This window comes from Cotesia glomerata, linkage group LG2 (genome assembly GCF_020080835.1).
Source record: "Cotesia glomerata isolate CgM1 linkage group LG2, MPM_Cglom_v2.3, whole genome shotgun sequence".
Classification (NCBI taxonomy): Eukaryota; Metazoa; Arthropoda; class Insecta; order Hymenoptera; family Braconidae; genus Cotesia; species Cotesia glomerata.
The window spans coordinates 3,021,406-3,041,012 of NC_058159.1; the positions used below are offsets into that span (position 1 = coordinate 3,021,406).

A 19,607-nucleotide genomic window follows, 5' to 3' on the forward strand; every position below is an offset into this window, starting at 1 on the left:
AAATATATACTTTTTATATATATATATATATATATATATATATATATATAGCTGCTATATATATATATATATATATATATATATATACATTCGTATGTACTTATCATTTTTTAGCTTATCGATTGCGGGAAGACACTAAAGTTGAATCACGAATTAAGTTATTCACTATGTGTATAATATACTATTTTTCTTAGAAATTAAACACACTAAAATATAAAAATTTTAAAACATTTCGATAAAATTAAAGGAGATTACAGCCATAACACACAGAAAAAAAGGTTCACTTGGACCAAGAAAACATTTTTCTTCCTAATTATTTTCTTGAGCGTAAGAAAAATTTTTTTTGACAAGAAATTTCACTTATCCCAACAAAATTAATTCTCTTGATTTAAGAAATACGTATCTTGATCCAAGAAAATTTATTTAAGTCAATAAAATCTTGTTGTTTTGAAAAAATTCAGCCTCTTGCTCCAAAAAATTTAGTTCTTGATAGAAGTAAATTTTCTTGTCTTGAGAAAATTTCTCTCTAGCTTCAAAAAACTAAATATAAAAATAGAAGTAAATTTTCATTAATTAACATGTCGGATGGGAAGATCAAATAATATTTCATCATTTTTTTTCATTCAATATGTATAATTGCACGCTAAAATAATATAAAATGGGTATCAAATATTCAAGAGAAAAATTTTCTCAAGGTGAGAAAATTTTTTTCTCAGCTGAAGTAGGTGGCGCTGCTTCCCTAAAGTATCTAAAAATCTTGATCAAATATAAAAATTTATTGTATCAAACATTTATGGTAATTTAAATTAAGAAAAAATGACTTCTACCGAGAATAGAATTTCAAGAAAAATTTTTACTTCGTCCAACACAACTTCGGTCTTCCTTCAGACACTCGAAAATTTTCTTGAACCAAAAATTTTGGATTATTGAAAATGTCCCAAATTAAGACTAAAAATTTAAGAAATAAATTTAAAAGATCAACGATAATGATAATGGGCGGCAATAAGAGTAATAATAATTATAATGAATTTAATACAGATTCGTTAGAATTAAACTTGATATTACACAGCTTTCGTTTTAGTCTCGAGGTCTCCTATCCGTTCACTTTTTAGCGATAATAATAAACGACTGTGAGAACAATTCGCATGCTCTCACTTGTGGTCTAAGTCGGTGAGCACTGTGTAGTACCAGTCATTGGACCCTGACGATCATACGTAAGGATTATTGGTATGGATATAAAAATAAAAATCACTTGACACCGACCATTGTGTTACATTACTTTCATTCACCGTATCTGTTGATTTTTATAAAACTAAGCGCTTACATGGCTACGAAATTTACAGACTGAATAACACGGCTTTAATTCACTCGGAAGACGAGACTTCCGACCGTTTTTTAATTTTAATAGATTATTATAAAAAGGATTGACACTTGCGTTCTTTCCTGCACATTGTATTCTTTCGATTCTTTGTTCGGATTAACAATGCCGAGTATTTCTTTTTCTCGGTCGCCAAAAACTTACTTTTGTTTCTGTGAAAATGGAAAGTTTGTCGTAATCATTTTGACGTGTGATTAAAAAATTTTTGCTAAAAAGGCCAATCCTTGAGACGCGAATTGTTTCGTCAAGAGCCGCGATTAACAAGTCATTAGTAATTTTTAATTTATTTCAAATTAAAATGTATATCAATACACAGTAAAAAATTTTGCGTCATTGCGTCAAAAAACTTAGTGTTAAATATTTAACACTTTTATGAATAAATTTAACATTTATTCTGTTAAATCAACACCAAATAGTGTTAAATATTTAACAAAAAAATTTTTAACACAAAATTTTTTGACGCAATGACGCAAAATTTTTTACTGTGTACTGTCTCGTATTTTTATAATTTTTAATACCAAATATTAATTTAAAGATCTAAAAAAAAAAAAAAAATGATTGCTAATAAGTAGCCAATAATTAATTCATGATATTTATGATTCAATTACTAAAATATATAAAAGTATAAACCGCATATTAGTCATTTAAAGAGAATTTTAAATAAAAAGAAATGGAGAGACCTTCTCAGTGGGAGTTGACAGGTAATCGAAAAAATAGTTTCGATAGCCCAGACTGGGAGTCGAACGCGGGTCCTTTGGCGACTGCCGACTCATTCACTTAGGCCACTATAAAAAAGGAAATATGTCAATAATTATAAAAAACTAAGAAATGACTCAATAATTTTTAAAAATCTCGATTTTAAATTAAAACCATATTTTTTTTTGTAAAAATTGCAAAGGTCCTTTTTTACAGGGTACAGTTGTACCGAAAATGTGAATTTAAGAAGAGTATAAAAATAAAAAATAAAAAATTCAGAGACTTTTCGAGACATCAAGTTTATGTTTAAAATTCAAGTTTTTCCATTTTATATATTATATTTATTCGTAAAACCCGCTTGAGTGAAATATTTGTATATTTATCTCATATATTTCTTCTGTTGATCATCATAATAATGATAAATATTATTATTTTATCGTACGATTGATATTATCCACATTAGGTTGACTGGGTCGTAGGTAGAAATGACGAAGCCCAGCGGAGATAGGATACCAGGAAAGTTAAGAGGTCAACGATCGAATGACCGCACCTCGTATGTGTCGGACTCTTGGACCGTCCCCAAATCTATTATTTAAAAATGTTTCTTTTTTTTTTTTTTTTATTTTCAGAACACACAAATTATTATTATTTCAATTTTATTATTCTTAAAAAATACAATCTTCTCACTGTTTTCGCTGTCCAATATTTTTCTCATCCAGCATCCAACGCAGGTGTCTTTTTACCTGGTTATATATTATCAATCGTTCACGAGAAAGGCTCTTGTATCATGCCTTGATACTTGGATTGAATTATAAAAGGAAACGACGGTAAAAAAAATTATTTGAATGATCTATGGATCCCCCAGGATGTCTTCTAATGTTTATTTCAATCAATTGATTAATAGTTATCCTTTTTCTTTTAGGATTATAATAACAATCAAGACGTTTATTATTAATTATTGCTAATGTAAGATCCAATGCCACCATTCTTATTTTATTATTAATGAGTTTTTGATCTCTCTTGGTAAATATTTAGATACATAATTAATATAAATCAATTTATATTTCAGAATTAGAGATCTATAAAAAAATCTTTAAATATTTTTATCGTTAACTAGTTTAAAATTTTTTAATTATATAAAAAAAAATATAGAGTTAAATAATTTTATTCCAACAAGTTCCGGCACGTGTGTGTCCAATAGTCAACTTGTTTTTACGAATTAAATGACACACTGAGAGTCACAATATAAATAATAATAATAACGATGATAATTCTGGCTACTTAATAGTCAGCAACTGAAAAATCAGGTTTTTTTTATTAAACATTTAAAAAAACCAGAGGAAAGAGACTTAACAAAACAGTAAATATATGTTTAAATTTACAAGAATCAGGTGGTCAAAAAACAAGCTTGCCTACTATTATATTAATACAAGTGTCGTGATATTGACTCTCGTACAAAATACAGTCACTTCTTTTCCATACATCGTGATGATAAAATAGCGGACAATAAATCATTGTTTCTTTTTTATTTTTTTTTCTCATTTATTTTTATTATTTCTGTAAGAAACTAAACTTTGTCTTCATCTTCAGCTAATTTTTCAATTATTTTTATTGTTATAATTTTTTAATACGCGGATTAATATTCATACGGATCAATTTTATTTAGATGCAGTGAATCGAAGTCTGGGGATTAAGATTAAATATTAAAAATTATTGTTGTGATGTCTTTGGCGAAGGTTAAGCTTTAAAGTTTTACAAATATCGCAATTGATAAAGTAATTTTTATTTTTATTATTATTTTATAAAAGGTCTATTCATACGTAAAAAAGTCCTGATAAATTCACGCCGCGTGAATATAAAGGCCCTTATATTCACGCTGCGTGGATTTATCAGGATTTTTTTACGAGTGAATAGACACTTTTTTTTATAAAATCCTTCCCTTTTTTTATAAAATTTTTTTTTTGATTTTTTTTCAAAATTTTTGTACTTTTCAGTGAATTTATATTATAACTTTAATTGTTAATTTAAAAAAATTATTAAAATTGTAAAAATGTTATTAAAATTTTCAATAAAAATTTGACAAGACTTAAATATTAAAAATTATTAATTATTATCAGTAATAGATATGCAAAAAAATAAATAGCCAATAAATTAATATTCCTATCGCAATAAACCTTAATATAACTTAGCAATAAAGCAGATACCATTATCATGATTGATTAAATAAATGAAACTTTTCTACAATTACTTAAAATGTCACAACAATTATAAGTAAATTACATCAAGTCGTCAAGTTTGGTGTGATAATATAAGTGTCGTAAAAGTTAGAATGTAAACTCGTTCACCTTGCAATTAAATCACACTTGATAGTATCAAGATGCTTGAAGCTGCAATTTGTAATAATAATAAGAAAGATCTCGGATTCTCAGTACAGTATACCACTTGACTATTGATTTTTATTTTATCATCTCACTAGTATAAACAAAACCTATGCCTCTGTCAATAATAATTAATAAACATCTCTGTTATCCCGATGCGGAAGTATTTGTTTTAAAAATCACACATGAAATATGCATTTATTGTTAATTGAAAAAATAAATGCCAAAGATGGAATAAACATATATATATTAATAATACATAACAGAATTATTGACTCGACTCGCATTGTATTCTATTGTATTGCGATAATTTTATGCGCACGAGACAATCTTTAATCGTTAATCTACACCCGGGACTTTTAATAATAATATTGTTATTCGAATCAACATAATATTTATTATGATTGACTTAATAAATTACATTGTTCATTTTTTATGCAATTGTTATTATGCGTTATCAAGTATGCAATAAATGTACGCAACCTGTTGAATAATTAAATAGATTACACTAATAAATTATTTTTTAATTAATAGGCAAGAAACTTTTTTTTCTTTTTAAATTAAAATTTTTAAAGTTTTTAAAAGCGTAAAAGCTTCTTCCGGAATTGACTCCTTGAACCGTGATGATGATTACTTTTATTTACTCGTTTGACAAGAAAAATACATCAAGGTGGTTATGGTGCTGGTAATTTTTTTTTTTTTTTTTTTTTTTTTTTTTTTTATCGGTACGTATACATTTATGGTGGCATGTACACTAAAAAACGAGAAAGTATTGTCAGCCTTGGCGGCAAATTGTAAGCAAGTGAATTTAATTTTTAATAATATTAATTCAAGTGATAAATATGAACAAAATTATCCCTGGGTGGTCAAATATGTAAAATATGAAAGATATAAATGCATAAAATGTGAAGATGAAGAAAAATAATAAAATATTTATTAAAATTGTTTTTAAATTTGAATTATCGTAGATCTTAATGTACTGGCTTCAATTATCGTAACTTGTCGGCAAAATATTACCATCATGTGTGTAATTAAATATATTATGGTCAAATATTATTTCTAGTGAAGTTAATACGAGAGTTATGCATTAAAAATTAAGATTCCAAGATCAGGGCGTTGATATATTTATACGGGTATATAATTAACTCAGGTGTACAAGATAATTATCGGATACACTGGACGCTGACCATTGTAATATATTTATGGATATTTTAATTCGTCCACTTACGTCAGCAGAATTAACTGACGACACATGTCGGCTTTTTATTTTTTATTCGAGAAATTTTTTATAGACGTATAAATTTGATTTTTTTTTTACTTTTTATGGTGTGGTCAGAGAATAAATTTAAAGCCTTAATAAATCAGGGGCAAAATGGGCTTCCTAAGAAAAAAACTACTTGTTTTTAGTCGATAAATTTGACATCAATAAGATCTAGTCGTAAAATAAAATTTAAATGCTGCGAAATAGGCCGCCTTAAAAAAAAAACAGGAAACTTTTAAAATTATTGATTCATGACAAATTGGGATTTTTATGAAATTATTCTATAACTTGCACTTGTCTAATAAATACCTACTTAAAATTAAATGTATTTATTTATTATGATTTATTCATTGCAATAAAAAATTTTCGACTCAGAAGTCAAGAAAAAATATAGATAAAAAGTATTTCTTAGCCAGGGTTGTGAATTTTTAATTGAATATATATTAACTCATGAAATTTTATTTTCTAATAAAAAAATTATTAATTTAAAAAATTAAATTTAAAGAATCAATTTATTATTTTTCTACGGAAAAATAAAATTTAATTTTAATTTTAATTTTAAAACTCTCATAGCCCAAAAATTATTCAGCCATCTACAAAATCAATCTGACTTAATAATAAATTTTGGCCAATGGTTAAAAAAGTGCTCCAAGTATAAAAAAAAGTAATTCAACAAAAAATAAAGATTATTCAAATAAATAAACGTAAACACAAATAATTAACATAAAATTTAGGTCATGGGAATGTTTTTGTCTTTAATTCACAGGATCAGCTGAGCTAAAAGTTGTCGTGAACATAACACGAGGCTTAACACACTACGGTACTTATAAACACAAGATATAAATTTCCTCAAGGTTTCCCTAGAACAATACGATATAATATAATACATATAATGGTAACTACTGCTTACTGCCTACTGCTCGTAACGTCAGTCAACCGTGTATTAAATGTGTATGTGTAACATATTGTCACACTGACAGCAAAACATATAGTTGAACGTAAACAAACTGACGGCAGAAAACAACAATACATTGAATACATGAATTAAATAGGAAAATGAATAAATATAAAATAAATAAATAAATGACAGTAATAACACGGATTACATAACGGTGACAGATAATCAAACGGATAAATATTTAATATTTTTATTTATTTATCCAATGCAAATAATAAAGGCATTAAATATTGACAGAATACGGGATGTAAACTGGAGATATCGCAAGCTGTGTTGTTAGTTGTAAATTATTTTTCATTTGTTACAAGTTAATAGTAAGAATGAAGGATAACCTTCAATTGTGCATTAATATGTTTCCGATATAACATAATATAATATGTCTGATGGTTAATAATCGCGCTCTTACTCGACTAATTTTTCCCTGTACAATGTACAATGCCGCGTTGTATGTTTATTATTTCGCGACGTGATGCACGGCCCACAATATAATGAACAACACACCAGATCTAGTAATAGCTATGTATATCTATATAATACAACAAGTAAAGCTGCGTCTCTACACTACTCGTGCACCGATCCCGGAAGGAAAGTACCGACTTTGCTCGTTACGTCGAATCATAATGCTCAACTCTACTCCGTAGGTTTTAACTCAGTACTGCCGCGTGCAAATCATTTCTTTCCGCTATTGTCAAGTACATATACAAAGTATCCATGCATGTATATGTATATATTTATATAAAAATCTTTTGCTCTTAATATGTACTGAGATTAAATGTCTATCGGATTTATTTGGCGATCAGGTTAATAAATCATGAAATAAATTCTTGGCAAATTAATTATCCTTCTCCTCACTTTGATCTTCAAAAAAAAAAAAGCTATTTATTAGATAACATTTATTTATTATAATATAAAATAGCATTATTAGAATATTATTAATGGAGTGAGATTTATTAATGGGTTATTTCGTACTATTGCGATATTAGGTGTCTGGCTGCTGATAATTGATGAGCCATTAATATCAAAGGGCAAAGAGTTTATTTCTAATTTATTAGCTTTTTTAGTTTTATTCATTAATCATCGATTTATCATTAAGACGTACTAGTTATTCATTAAGTTAAATATTGCGTGTAATTAAAGATGAGCTGTGAAATAAATGTTCAATTTTTAATTTTTTAATTTTGATAAAATTTATTTTTTAAAAATTTATTTAGAATATTTTTTTTAATGTTCAATTTTTAATTTTTATAAAATTTATTTTTAAAAAATTAATTAAGAATATTTTTTTTTACGTTCAATCTTTAATTTTTTAATTTTGATATTATTTATTTTTAAAAAATTAATTAAGAATATTTTTTTTTAATATTCAATTTTTCAGCTTTAAAATTCATAAAAAAATTAATGAAATATATATCATTTTTTTTCCAGAGATGCGGCGTCGCCAATCATCAGGAATATTTAAATGCAAAATGATTCACATTCGCGTCCTGCTGTGTATGGCCGTTTTATCAGTCGCACAATGTCACCAGGTGAGAAAAAAATCACTCTTTCATTTTATTACCAACTTTATTCATTTAAAAGTTAATCATCGAACCAAAACCTCCATACAAATTTTAATACTCTTGTAAACATTTTATTGGCAGTTATATTTGCAGCCCTTTGTTCACTCACGAATAGAATGCGTTCAACACTGTGGTCAGAGTTTACTGCCGTTAATATAATATAAATAATCTTTACAATGTACCAAAGTGCAGACTGTGTTAATTATAGTATAAATAATATTTATATTGAGGAAAAAGACTCACAAGTTAAAAGTTAACACATACGACTAGTTTTACGGCTTTTCGTTTTAATTTAATACGTTTTAGTGTTCTGTACTGACAGGTTTGGTTATCGAAAACCTACAACCGCAATTTAAATAAATATAAAAAGTAAAATGTCTTTTAGGTGTTGATAGAAAGAAAACCAATATTGTCACTTACTCAATGAGCTGTCAACTTTAATTTATTTTCTTATACTTACGTCCGTAAAAATAACATTGTATTATATTATTTGTTTTATTATTCAGAATATCTTTTTCTTTATATTTCTAATTTTTTATTGCATTCAAAGGAAATGAAATCACCGAGCTGTAATAAAATTAAATAAATAAAAAAATTCTTCATTAAAAAAAAAAATAAAAAAATTTAGACAATTAAATAAAAAATTCCAACTTGTAAAAATCGATTTCTAAATTTTTTGCACGTGTCTCTTATCTGTAACTACTCATCTAAACTTTTAACTCTTATGCAATATTTACATTAAAAAAACGAATGGGTAATTAATTAAAAAATGAGCAATAATAATTATTAAAAAATAAATCAAGTTGTGAAATGAAGACAATAAATATTATAAACCGGGACATGAATATTTAATTGAAAAATAAATAATTATCTAATAATTAAAAATTTATTGCTTATTAGCTATTACTTATTACTGATAAATAAATATTTAACGATCAACGAATCGATTCATTAGCAGAACTTCTATGCAATTGGTACCTTCACGCTGTAACGCAAACGCATATATTTGCGCAATTTAAAAGCATTGCTAATTCTAATCAGCTTGGGAAAATAAAAATATGATTGAACGAAAAAAAGGAAAATGCTTGAGAGTTGGGAGCTACCGATTGTGAAAATAAAAAAAATAAAAAGGTAATCTTTTACGCACTTAGTTTGAATCACGTTTCGCAAATAATTCCCGGGAGTTATTTATATGTCTCATTAGGGCTCTAACGTGTGTTTATGTTGGCATACAAATACACTGTGTCGTGAGTACTCTCAGATACAGAAGTAAGAAGTGAGAAGCAAATAAGCCGAGAAAATAACCAAGGACGCTCCGATTCTGGCTGTTTCTAGCACCGATTACCTAACATTTTATTTACCAGACTTTGCGCCGTAAAATTCCCGATTAACCAAAAAAACCGGGTGAATTATTTAAATAACACCATTTAGATCACCCCAACACATTAAGATGTGTATCTAATTGTTCTCAGTAAATTCTCGCTTTCAATTTCGTTACCGATATCGAAATCTCCTCCAAGAAATAAAATGCCATTTAGTCCAATAAATTTATGCCTATTTCATTAGTGGCTTATAGTACTAATACAAAAAAATTGGTAACAAAAACTGTTTTATCTGACTATTGATGTTTCTCAATGTTATTATATTTATTTATTTATTATTAAGAAATAAAATTCTATTGAATAAAATAGATTCCTATCCAAGATTCTAAGATCTCCGGGGATTTATACATTTTTATTTTTTCTCAGTACACGCCGATCTTGTCTCAACTCGCGATATTCAACCAAAGCAGAGCAGCAAATTGTGAAAGTACTGAATATAATGCAAAACGATTGCATTAACACAAAACAACGATTTATGCTCCATCAACCCAATCTCGATAAATAAATTAATATTTTAACTTTTTTTTTTTCTCATTTTTTGCTTCAACGATACGACTATTTTCTGGGCAGCTAAAAATTAATATGACAATTTTTTTTGCTTTACAAATTAATCAAAAATTGATAAAACTATAAATGCAAAATTTTTTAACAAGTTAATCATTCAGAAAATTAAAAAATTTGTAAATATCTGTTGAATTAAATTCTATAAAAGTTTCGAGTTTGATTTTTATAAATTTATAAATACAATATTGAAATCTTTTGTTGACTTTTGTATTTATTATTTATTATTAATTGCAAAATCTCCGCTTGTTTAACAATAGATTGTCGCAATTGGGCTAACGATCGATCCGTCAATCCTGTATATAATAATAATGGTAACAATAATAAATATGTAATAATAATAAGAAAGGAAATAAGTAATATAATAATAATACACATATTTAAAAACGAGGCAACTAAGAGTGAATTTAACACGAAGTGATGCCTCGGGGATGTATTCACTCAGGTCCTTTCACTCTCGATTCAAATGGAGGTCGGCTCATCCTTTAGCAAATTCATTTCCAAATGCAATAAAAATTATACAATAACTCGTAGTATTTCCTTATTTATTTAATTAAGCGTTAGATGTATTTTAACATTATTATAAATAATGAATAAAAGAATTAAAATATAATTGATTGAAGTTGAGTTGACATTTAAAATTTTTCCAAGTTTTTTTTTTTTTTTTTTTTTTATTGAACGTGATGCGTGAGGAAGAAAAAGCCGGGATGGTTGGTATAGGGCACGCACCAATCGCTGATGCAATTAAACCCTCGATAAAATCAAAGCCCGAGCGATTATATCAGATCATTGTGTATCCGGAGTAATCGATTGGAATAATATAAGAAGAAACATCTTCACTTATCGTGATATCGATGGTATCGACGGATAGTTTGAGCGCATCCTTTCACTCTCGACTTATACTTGTTCTTTCCATCACATCTACATCGACTGCCAGCATACTTAACATTTTTATTTGTTTAACATTGTGTGTGTTAAATGTAAAACCGACTACACACCTCTATGCGCGACCTTTTACTGCTCTTATTGCTTGTATTACCGATCTTTCTACTGATTGTAAAAAGCTTTTCCTCGTGGACATTTTATTTCAAAAGTAAAGGTAAACGTTAAAGATCAATCTATCATCCCAGTAATTAATGTTTTTTTTTTTTATTTATTTATACATCTAACATTTTTACTTTTAACATTGACAGCGTGATAATCGATTATTTTATCTATTAATGCATAGAAATTATCATTTATTTTAATATTTATAATAATAATAAAAATTTAATAAAAGATTAAGCTATTAAAATTATTATTAGTATTGCAAATAATTTGAAATTAAAAAAAAAATTAGTGTAATAATAATAACAAGCAACCTTGCAGTCACTATGTGATTGCCGTGCCTTGTGAACTAATAATAAATAAAATTTTGCTTTATTAAATAATGACTTTTGTTAAATTGCACTGTACTTTCTTAAATATGGACGTTTTTAAAGATATAAGCTCATCCCGATGTTACACTCACCAAGAGCTTTCATTTGAGTACCCACATGCATTTATATATATTTTTCATATATACATATATATAAATATATAAAATATATGAAAAATTGATGTGGGTACTTAAATGAAAGATCTTGATGATTGTAACATCAGGATGAGCTTATATCTTTAAAAATGTCAATAGTTCACGATATACAAGGTCATTTCTTAATTATTGACATTTTTAAAGATATAAGCTAGTCCTGATGTTACACTCATCGGAACCTTTCATTTGAGTACCCACATGATATTTTTTATAAATTTTATATATATGGTATTTGTGAAATATGTAAATATATAAAATATATGAAAAATTGATGTGGGTACTCAAATGAATGGTCTCAATGAGTGTAATGTCGAGATGAGCTTATATCTTTAAAAATGTCAATAGTTCACAAGATATTTGTTAAAATGCCCTGTATTATCTTAACTATTGACGTTTTTAAAGATATAAGCTCATCCCGATGTTACACTCATCAAGAGCTTTCATTTGAGTACCCACATGCATTTTTGATATATATTTCATATATACATATATATAATATATATAAATATATGAAAAATTGATTTGGGTACTTAAATGAAAGGTCTTGATGAGTGTAACATCGGGATGAGCTTATATCTTTAAAAATGTCAATAGTTCACGAGTTACAAAATCATTTCTTAATTATGTATCTAGAGATAGAGCATTTTTGAATGTAGCCTAAATAATCATCATAAATTGATTATTGGTGAAAATGATATGAAACCATGAAAAGGCACAAATTCAAGTCAAGACTTTTCCAACCATACCAAATTTAACCATAAAAACCAATTTTATCATATAAATACACTGGCCACAAAATTTTGTTTATTCTCTTAATAATAATAATTTATAAATTTGTAAAGATGAACTTTCGGGTATATTATTTGAAAAATTAAAATTTTTTAAAGTAAAAAATAAAATAAAAGTTAGCACCCACGAATTAAAAAGGGTGAAAAATTTAACCAAAAAAAAAAAAAAAAAAATTTCTCATAAATTCGAAAATACTTTTTTCAGATTCACAAACACATGACGGCAGAAGAAAGGCTGTCGGTATTTCACCAAACGACTGATGAGATCGGTAAGTCTGATAAATTTAAATAAATATTTTTTATTACAACTAAAAACAAATTTAATACGTCTAGAAATAAAAAAAAAAATATATGTATATATTTTCATTCATACATCACTTTTCTATATATTTATATATATTACGAATATAATGTAAAATGTAAAATCAACATTCAAGTTAAGACGATCATTTTTTATCCTGGGATATATATTTATATTTTTTTTTATGTCCTCGACGTAGTGTCTACGTGGGTCGATTGGCTCAGGTGTATATATTTATGCAAATTATCCCATGAGTCATAAAAAATTTTTTTTCGATGATTCCTTTTTTTCTATTGACTTTTTAAGTTCGATTGGGTTATCCCGTTATCAATTAGAAAGGGAGTAGAAGCAAATATTCATAGGAAGAAGCACTCAATAAACTGAACTCAATAAATAAATTAATTCATTCATTATTGCGAGAATAAATTAATATTGAATTATAAATTGATGATAATTAAATTTATGTAATCTGACAATAGTAATTTATTGTTGTTATTAATTTTTGGATGAACATGTGGGAAAGGACCAAGAATCACGTGTTAAACTAGTGGTATTGTGAATTAATGCCGGTGAATCATTTGTGGTATGAATTATTTATCAGAAAGAATCGGCTGAGGCATTTTTTACCCAGATGTTTATTGGTAAAATAATAATATACATATAATATAATCGATTCATGGGTCATTCACATCTGGAAGATTCTGTTCCCACGTAAAATAATTCAATTAACTTAAATGTTGATAAGGATGTATTAGTAATGGCAATAAAATAAAGTTTTTATACTGATAGAAGGATTTAGTACGGAGTACTAAACTGATTTAGTAAAAAAATTTTTATTCATTTATTTGGGAGAAACAAATATTTTGTACCCATTAATATTATTTGCTACAGTTTAATGAATGATTTCTTCATATGAACAAAGCCTTATTGCATGGAAATAAATATTTATTTCCACCAAATAATATTTAGTAACAGGTACTAAATATTTATTTGGCAAGTATTGTCGGTAGAGGGCTATGCTTTAATTCCAATCTTTATGTAATACATAACCTATTCACTGACTTAGATTATTTTATTCAGCTCGATTTTGGGAGATTTATTAAACCTTTAAAAACACACATACTCCCAATAAATGTCTTCTATTTATGTCTTTTCTCAGTAAAGTTTAGTTTACATTTTTCAATTTATCTATTATGGATATTTTAAAAACTTGTTTAATTTTAAATTTTATAAATGTCTCAAACAAAAAAATATAATTTAATGATATGAGAAGGCTGGCAATGGCCTGGTCGGCTCGGTGCTCGCTTTTCGAAAGAGTGGGACCCGGGTTCGATCCCAGCACGCACCAATATTTTTCAGTGATTATAATTAAAAATATGTGCGTTACATTACGTTGCCAGCCTCTGGAAGTGGCAGAGATAGCCGGGCGGCACACGTCTGACTTGGGCGATCACACATTTAAGCAACAACTTGAATGGGAGACCACTTTAGTCAGCGTTGGCTAGCGCGAGGGATCTCTGCACACTAGGAGAGGGGCCTAATGCTCCAGTGGTCGATAAAGAAGAGTTTCTTATCAATCACTGTAGACTTAGCCCAGCTCCGACTGTACTATCATGGGTTTTCTCTGTGGTTTCCCCATGATTCTGTTCCAACAGCCTGAGAAGGTGAGGTTCAGGGTGAATACGGTACAGAAAGCACAAGTCGGTCCACAGCCGCAAAAATTAAAAGTAGAAATGAAGTGTTGGGTGGGACTTGCTGAGGTCCAATATGAGAAATAGAAAAAGCGTAGAGCTAGGAGAAAAAGAGGAATCAGCCTTGTAAAAACCGAGAGGTGTACATGTAAAGCATAATAATAATAATATAATTTAATGATATTCTTTTCATTATAATACTTTATATTTTTACTTAAAATTATTTATTTTAAGTTTAAAAGTTAGGTTACACGCTGAAATTAGCTAAAAAATTAATTTCTTTGATACCAATAAACGATTTATTGAGTAGCAATAAATCATTTGTTAAATACTATACTAAATATTTATTTGGTGGAACTAAATGGGCTTTAATAAATGGTTTGTTACTAAATCATTTAGTATCTGTTACTAAATCCTATTAAATAGAATTAAATTCTTCTATCAGTATACAAATATACATATATTTTTTTTAACTCCCTTGCGACTAATGGTGATCTTTATTATGTCTTTAGTGCCGACGTACCAAGTGGTCCCCATTTTGCACTCGGTATTCAAGAGAAGCCCGGAAGTGGAGCCTGAGGTCCACTTTAAGGTGTTCGGTCAGGATTACAAATTGTCCCTGAAGCCAACAGAAGGACTCTTTTATCCTGACAAACACATCGACATGTGGACAGTCATTAAGAATAGCTCCAGTCCTAATGGACTCGACTACGAACAAGTTCCTGAGGTTCCTTCATATTTTTTTTTATTTATCAACTAATTGTGACCATAAAGTTTATAATAAAAAAATTCCTATTAACGTCAGATCAATTTAATTTTGAATGAAAAATATAAAATTCTTGGAAAGATGTAAATAATTTTTTTATACTAAATAACATTAAAGTACAAAAGAATTTTTTTTTCTATTATAAAAAAAAAAACTTAAATTTATAAATTCATTGAATCTATAAAATTACAAATAAAAATGTTTATGCATAAAAAATATGTTACGAAAGAGAATTTTGTAAGAAAAAAAATTCTGAGAAGAAATATAAATTACCAATTAGTTGTATAATAATAAAAATTTATTTTACCAAAAATACTAATCAATAAAACCTGACAGGCTAGTGCAGATATTGGTGATATTTATCAAGACCCGGTGAACATGGCGTCTATATTGCTGCACCGAGATGCGAATGGGAAAGTACTTGTGGTAAGAAAATAACCGTATTTAAAAATAAATATATCTCATTCGTCCTCTAATTTCTTAGCCATCAGATTAAAGATTCGCGTTTCACTGATCCCGAGTCTCAAAAAAAATAAATAAAACATAATAATCAACCTGTATACCCCTTTCGTCACACCACGAAGTAGTCCGTAACCGTAACAGTTATTATACCCAGAAATATTTCGTAAACTTTTATTTTAAAACTCGGTCCACGGACAGATTGAAACGCTATCTCCGTGAGCTGTCCAACTCAATTCATGTAACAGCAATAATAATAATAATAATCATAATAATAATAATAATCATTACAACAATAGTACAAAAACAAAACCGCGATGCATCGTAACAGTAGGTTGCATGACGGAAAAACAATTAGAGGGTGGCAATCACAATGCTCTTAGGTCTCTTCGTTTCTCCTATACACCGTGTCAGCAAAACAGACGATATTGCAAGACAGCCAGCTAAACAAAACATTTTTTAAATTCGCAACAATATTTATTCACTACAACTCTTACAACTCTTATTTATTCTCTTTATCCCAATACAACTCCGGTGTTATTTTTTCTGTCACGCATCGCTCAGCGTCCCAGTTTCGATCCATCTCTTGCAATTTCCGTCAACATATTTATTCCGTTAACAAAGTTGCTTCAATAAATCTCTTTCTTCCTTCGAGTTCATTGCTTAAAAATTTTTTTTTCAATCACTCAATTCATTAGAAATGAAAATAATAACCTCGCGACGGCCTCGTGGCGCCCGACGCTTTGTAATTAGGAAGTAGTCAAGTGAATTGTCCTCGTTACCTCCTATACTTATTTATTATACATTATTATATAAATATCTATACATTATAATCAATCGTACTCTTACACGACAATAATATTTAGTATTTGGTCACGCATCGCTCATCTTCGTGGCTACAAACATTTATTTATGTCCTCACCTTGTTCGCAATAGACATTTCATTATTATATTACTATTATTGTTGTTATTACCAAGCTAAGTAATAGTTTAGGATTTTAACTTGACATTTAATAATATCTACTGAAAGTACGCAGTAATTGGTACGCACGTCAATAATTGATTGCTAACATAGGCAAATGGAATGCACTTTTTAGGACCTTTTACATTAAAGTTTTTATAAAATTATTCTTGATTGTTATTAAAAGGGACGAGCATCGGATTTATCAATGACTCAATAAACATGTTAATTATGCACGAGTAAGACTGACCGATTATATAATAAAATAAGAGGCTAATGTTGTGATGTAAAGACAAGCCTCCGGTAAAATAATATTTGTATTTTTATTTTAAAATATCTTGCTCGTCTTCTTCGTGTTGGTCTTCATCTCAACTTGGCTACAAATGAACTTAGTGTCATGACCTTTTCGTGAGCGCTTTCACTGCTGCCGGTTAGGTGTTCTACACTTTACAGTTGTTACTTTTTACCGGTTAACTTGAAATGCCTATATACTGAACATATATATGTACCCATCCTGTGATCAAACTTGATAGATGATCGATCGAGACCGAGTTTGTTGCCATATTCATTTTTGCCGGCTATTACTGCACGGATAACATTTACACGTAATCCGAATAAGAACGTAAATGAAGAACATTTAGACCAATTCTTGCTTTTTTTTTTTTTTTTTCAACTAATGACCCGGTTACGCATGTAATTTTTGAAAGATTCTCCTTAAGCGATGTCGAAAATATTTACTTTCTTTTTTTTATTAGCCGGAATTATTATAATTTTATTAATAATTGAATAACATTGTTGAGCAATTTTTTTTCACTTCATGGAGAGAATTAAATTGTTCAAATTATCATAGAGTCATTTTTAATTTATTCATACAATTAAATTTACAATTGTTGATATTAATAAGAGCTGATGAATTTTATTTTCGAAAATATTTATAAACATCAATATTATAAACGTTATTTAATATTAATATTTTTTATCAAAATTCAAACTTAATATTAATATTTTTATCAAACTTTACTATCAAATTTTATAATCTCCAAAAAAATATTTATAATAAGAATAATTGAGAGATAGTAACAGTTATTATCACAAAGTATAATAGTTATCATTTAAGCTAATTAAAATTTCATATTAAAAATTATTATCCTTGATAGTAATCGTTACTATCTTCAATAATAACTCCTACTCTTAATAAATAATTATTAATTCTAATTATAAAATTGTAAAACTAATTATTTCAACACTAGAAATTTTTACTACTATGTTAGATGATTTATAAAAAAATTTCGTATTAATGATATAATTTAATTCTCTCTGCACTGAAAAAAAAAATTAATTTGATTCAAGAGAAAAATTCTTGAACCAAGAATATAATTTTAAAGATAGTAATTGTCTTGAATCAAGAAGAAAAATTTCCTTAAATCAAGAATTTTTCTACTTAAATTAAGAATATTAAGTTCTTCAAAATTATATACTTGATTCAAGAAAATTATTTTTTCTGTGTGGGTTTATTTAAAATGAATTATTTTTAGGAAGGAGACATTGGCTCTGAATTAGTGATCCGACCACTCTCGAGCCGATTAAATGAAATAGTAAGTAAACATGATGTGTATCACGAGTCTAATTTACTGCCAAATGTTACAAGAGTAAAGAGAAGTCTCAGTCAAACACATCATCACATTGTGTATAAACGCACGAGTCGGCCTGTCTCCGATGAATATAATGATTTCGGTAAGTTTTTTTTTTTATAATTGTTTAAATTATTTCGAAAGTACAATTAAATATAATGAGAATGAGTAATCTTTTATTTTTTAATGTCACTTATTAAATCATAGTTTCGCTTGAATTTTTTTCCTATAAAATAATAATAATAATTTATGAGAAAATTTTAAAAATATTAAACATCGATAATGATGATAATAATATTAACGAGGTACTTTAAATCAACCACAGCTTTTATGGAACCGGACCACCTAGCTAAGAGGTTCAGGTCGAAGAGATCAATTAACTCGAGAACGGAATATTCTTCGCCACCGCCTGATGTTATTTATCCGGAAATATTATGTATTGTTGATTACGAAGGCTACAGGTGAGATAATTATTATCATTTATAATTTTTTATATTGAAAATTGAATAAATAATTACGATAATCATTCAAATAACATATTAAAATATTCAATTATTGTACTGATATTAATTTACACGCATCACGAGGAAACTATATGTATGTTGAACGAATTCTTACATAATAATATATAATTGCAAAATGTTTAAAAATCGGAGTGAACTGGATTCAACCATTTAATTATTAGTTTGAGTACTAGTTAACCGATCGATTTATAATTACAAGCCAGAATAATTTTTATCCAAGTTCGGAGTTCAATAGAAATAAATTAGCTTCTGATTTTTAAGCATATTCTTTTTTTTGTTCTTGTTTGTATTAATAATTGAACGGCTTGTTGCAGAATGCACGGAGGAGATAATTTGCAAATAAAAAAATACTTTGTGGCCTTTTGGAACGGAGTTGACCTGAGATATAAGTCGTTAAAGGGACCAAAAATACGCATTAGTATTGCCGGAATTATTATCTCGAGGGTAAAATTTTTTATTTATTTAAAAAATCTAATTTTTTATTAATAATTTAAACTGTAATTATTAGGGAAGGGACGCAACACCGTACTTGGAAAATAATCGTGTAGGACGTGATGCCATCGACTCAGCAGCAGCACTTACCGACATGGGCAAATATCTCTTCCGGGAGAGAAGACTTCCGGTTTACGATATTGCCGTCGCAGTAACAAAGTAAGGGTAACTGTATTCCACGTAAATTACACACTGTGTGAATACTATTTTTTTATTTTTATTTTTATCAACTCAAACTTCATTACTAA

At 27.8% G+C, this 19,607-nt stretch overlaps 1 protein-coding gene across 4 annotated transcripts in view; it reads left to right on the forward strand.

Annotated features, from left to right (window-relative positions):
- Positions 1-19,607, forward strand: part of LOC123259161 (venom metalloproteinase 3) — a 58,508-nt gene that overhangs the window by 28,325 nt on the left and 10,576 nt on the right. For all 4 annotated transcript variants that reach the window (XM_044719455.1, XM_044719453.1, XM_044719456.1 and 1 more), the window contains 8 exons: positions 8,097-8,197; positions 12,740-12,803; positions 15,039-15,253; positions 15,629-15,718; positions 18,248-18,446; positions 18,669-18,804; positions 19,182-19,311; positions 19,376-19,518. In XM_044719455.1, the coding sequence (XP_044575390.1) occupies positions 8,099-8,197; positions 12,740-12,803; positions 15,039-15,253; positions 15,629-15,718; positions 18,248-18,446; positions 18,669-18,804; positions 19,182-19,311; positions 19,376-19,518 (1,076 nt within the window). In that variant the 5' untranslated portion in view covers positions 8,097-8,098. The remainder of the gene's footprint in view (positions 1-8,096; positions 8,198-12,739; positions 12,804-15,038; positions 15,254-15,628; positions 15,719-18,247; positions 18,447-18,668; positions 18,805-19,181; positions 19,312-19,375; positions 19,519-19,607) is intronic.